The sequence below is a fragment of the Coffea arabica genome, chromosome 1e, assembly GCF_036785885.1.
Source record: "Coffea arabica cultivar ET-39 chromosome 1e, Coffea Arabica ET-39 HiFi, whole genome shotgun sequence".
Lineage (NCBI taxonomy): Eukaryota > Viridiplantae > Streptophyta > Magnoliopsida > Gentianales > Rubiaceae > Coffea > Coffea arabica.
The window spans coordinates 38,310,197-38,313,709 of NC_092311.1; the positions used below are offsets into that span (position 1 = coordinate 38,310,197).

Genomic DNA, 3,513 nt, shown 5'->3' on the forward strand with positions numbered 1-3,513 from the left:
AGGTGCAAAGCTAATTTTGTTAAGAGAAACCAAAAATACCACATATATACCGGATGACAATAGTAATATAAGAACCAATCTTATAGTGACAAAAAGTTATGGAAGTTAAAGAATTATTTGAAGCTTTTAATGTTTGTTTTAAAATCTTGATTATGTAAGGGTAAACATGAAAATACATACACTGTCAAAAAAGAGAAAGGACAATTTATTTAACACTAGATGCCAAGGCTCTTGCTTTACATATAGGAAGAAATAGCAGAAGTAGAAAGTATTATCATAGAAATTGAATTCCTAGTTAGCTACTGAAATCCATGCCTATTGATCATACTGGAATCAGTTGAAACTAATTACATACTTAGGCCGTTTGTCTGGGAAAAAGAGGCCGAAATGTCTTTCTGTCTCTGCTCCAGGCTTCTGGTTTTCATCAAACATGGCAAACATATAAGTTTCTATACCTCTTCCAGGCCTTCTTGGAGTCCCTCTTCCACTCTTAACATGGCTAATCACATTCCTATAGTAAGTGCCTGCATTTCCAGATGATGCAGCAGGAGGATGCCCATCCGATGGCCAGCCAGTTAATTTCCGACACAACAATGTTTACATTAGAACCGCTTGAAAAAATGAAGGGTTTACAAAAATGTTTACAAAAAAAATGAAGGGTTTAGCCTCGTTTGAAAATGATCCTTCTGAGGGAGGATAAGAAACGCTTAACAGATTTCCAGCTATTGATGTTGAAACCTTGATTTGGTTCTGAAGCCCCGCCGATGCTAATGCACTTTGTATCCTTTTCATGGCTGAACCGACATATCGAGCGATGCTAGAACTTAATGATACTTCATTTCCAACTGCTATGTATCTGAACTTCACAGCTGGTGAGTAATTTAGTAATTTTTGATGTTGTTTTGAACCCAATTTACAGCTGCCGAAGGATTGGTCGCAATGGATTTTACGTCCTCATTTGCAACGCCAATTAAAAGTTCAATATCAGTTCCCCTTAGACTTAGAGCATTGAGAACTTCAGCAACTGGTGCAAAAATTCTCATTTTTTTGATGCCATATTGATTGTAAAGATTTACAACATCTTCTTTAGATGGGAGATTGTTGCCATTGAGCCCATAGCAGACACCTATAGATTGTACCCCTGCAATGAAAAAGATGCCGAGTTGCTGTTAAATTCATTTTAGGAGTTCCAAGTGGAAGTATACAGTGTAGGAAAGATGATCAGCATCTAAAGATTTTCATAATTACAAAATAGTACTCCCTCCGTCCCATTGTTAATGTCATATTTCCACTTTTTACTTGTCCCAAAATTTGAGTCACTTTAAAAAAGTCAAACTACTTTTAAAATTACTTTCCAGTTATACCCTTCTATTGAAAAGTCAAAATTGCACTAAACAATTATGATGGGCCCTGCCATAACACATTTAGCTCCTTGCGTTTTTTTTTATTTCGGTTACTTTTCTTGGACTTCAAATCTTTGTTATTTCTTTTTTCTTCTTTTTCTTTGCTTTTTTTTTGTGTTTTTCATTTCCATTTCTTTTCTTGCACTTCAAATCTTTGTTTTTTTTTTTCCTTTTTTCTTCTTTTTCCTTGTTTTTCATTTTTTTCTTTTCTTTACTCTTTTCAAGCTACACAAGTGTTTGCAGATGCAATGAAAGTTTTGTTTCTTGTCTTTCTATCTTTTTTTTTTTAACAAAAGAACAAATTTCTTACAATAATACAAATCAAGTTTTTTTTTTGGATAAACAAATAAAGAATGCTAGATGCATTCCTTACCCTTTTGTTTATCACTATTTAATTTTTTTAATGTAAAGGTGAAAAAAGAAAAGGTAAAATTTGTCCTATAACTTGTGTTCTTGCTCTTAAATTTGCCTCTAGTATCAAACTAACAAATAAATAGAGTGAAAAAAATATCAAAGAAAAAATAAAATGATCAACTAATGCGTATTACGTTGAAATCCTAAACATCCAAGCAAGGCATTAATTTGAAAGCACCAAGACTAAAATAACATTTACTGCTCATTGCTTCCAAGAGTTCATGGTTGTCTATACAAATCAACAAAATACAAAATCTATGCCCCTAAAATAGATTCGAGTGACAACCAAATCTTATAAGCAACCCTCAAAAATAACTTAGGACCAAAAGTCAAGCCCCCTGTTTTGCACAAAAGCATTAGTAGCAAAGTCGTACAAAAGCCAAGTCGTACAAAAGCATTAGTACCAAAAGTCTAGCAAAAGTCAAGTCCCCTGTTTTGTACAAAAGCATTAGTAGCAAAAGTCTAGCAAAAGTCAAGTCTCCTGTTTTGTACAAAAGCATTAATAGCAAAAGTCAAGTCCCTTGTTCTGCACAAAAAGCGTTAGCATAATCCAAGTCCAGAAACTTGATCCATGACTTGATATACCTTCCGAACAAAATAGAGAAAAAGAAATCAATCATAAGTTAGATAGCATTATCACTACCTTTATCATAATTTAGAAGTTAGCAAAGTTTAAATAATATGGAAATTCTAACCAATACCAGTACATTCATGCTTGTAGATAATGGATGATTTTGTCAATAAGCTCCTTATCACATCCAATTTGCAAAGGAAGATTTCCATCTCTTATCAACCGTTGCTTCCCAATATGTGGAACTTTGTAATTATTCCCTCCACAATTCTTCATCACCTCAAGCATACATAGTTGTAAGGTTAAGAACACATTGTTGAGACTTTCAGATGATAATTCATCGAAAGACTTTTCAACAGCAGAAATTAGTTCGTCAATAGAGTTAGGTGCTTCTTGATGCTGGAGTGATTGAATGGCTCTAAAATACCCAAGATCAAGAACATTCATATCAGGGCTATTAGGTGGTTGAAATGATAAACGAATATCAAAACCTTCTCTTGTGGCAGCTTCTATGAACTCAACATCCATTGGATCAATATGTGGTTTTGCATTATCTTGTTGGATGAAGATAGGGCTGATAACATCACTTTGTGGCCATTTAGCACGAATTGCAGGCAAAACATTATCAATTAAGCACCTTCTATACACTTCCTTGGTCACTGATAGGATAGACTTTGTTTCTAGAGTACCAGCAACACGATTTTTGCTATTCCTTTTAGCTGGTTCTTTGAAGGCAAAAGGAAATATTCCAATTTTCCCATCAAAGTGCTTGTTTCTAGAACAATCAAAGCGAGGTCGAGCAACTGCAGCTAGAAACATAACCTTAACAATAAACTTTTTACTCCTACAAGTCCTCATAGGGTGTTCTTCTTCAGGATGTAGGTAGTATTTCTCAGACTCCTTAGTCATGTAGAACCACTTTTCATCGATATGAACCATATTGCACATGTTTTCGAAAACAGGTGCATCATTAAGACTCTCTTGTTGAAGCATTGACAAACAAAATTTGAGTCTTACCAATTTATTGTCATCAGTAAGGTGAGGCTTTAATGCATTTGAATGTGCTTTGATAACACCTTCTTTTATTCGTCGATGAAGAGTGGACTTGGCAACTTTCATTTTGGT

The 3,513-nt window shown here is 34.4% G+C and overlaps 1 protein-coding gene and 1 pseudogene across 2 annotated transcripts; both read right to left on the reverse strand.

The window, feature by feature from the left end:
- Positions 1 to 597: 597 nt before the first annotated feature.
- LOC140016906 (glucan endo-1,3-beta-glucosidase-like) lies at positions 598 to 1,272 on the reverse strand (annotated as a pseudogene).
- A 729-nt stretch (positions 1,273 to 2,001) lies between these two features.
- On the reverse strand, positions 2,002 to 3,369 carry LOC140009522 (uncharacterized). 2 transcript variants are annotated; one of them, XM_072055322.1, is made up of 2 exons: positions 2,525 to 3,369; positions 2,002 to 2,402 (listed from the first exon to the last, which is right to left on the reverse strand). In XM_072055322.1, the coding sequence occupies exon 1, from the start codon at positions 3,334 to 3,336 to the stop codon at positions 2,527 to 2,529; it is 810 nt and encodes a 269-aa protein (XP_071911423.1). In that variant the 5' UTR covers positions 3,337 to 3,369; the 3' UTR covers positions 2,002 to 2,402; positions 2,525 to 2,526. The 2 variants fall into 2 exon arrangements, with proteins under 2 accessions (XP_071911423.1, XP_071911419.1); XM_072055318.1 differs by having other exon boundaries at positions 2,519 to 3,366.
- Between the last annotated feature and the right edge of the window lie 144 nt (positions 3,370 to 3,513).

Bases quoted from the DNA above. Each gene is read 5' to 3' on its own strand.
- LOC140009522 (XM_072055322.1), bottom strand. From the start codon at position 3,336: ATGTGCAATATGGTTCATATCGATGAAAAGTGGTTCTACATGACTAAG.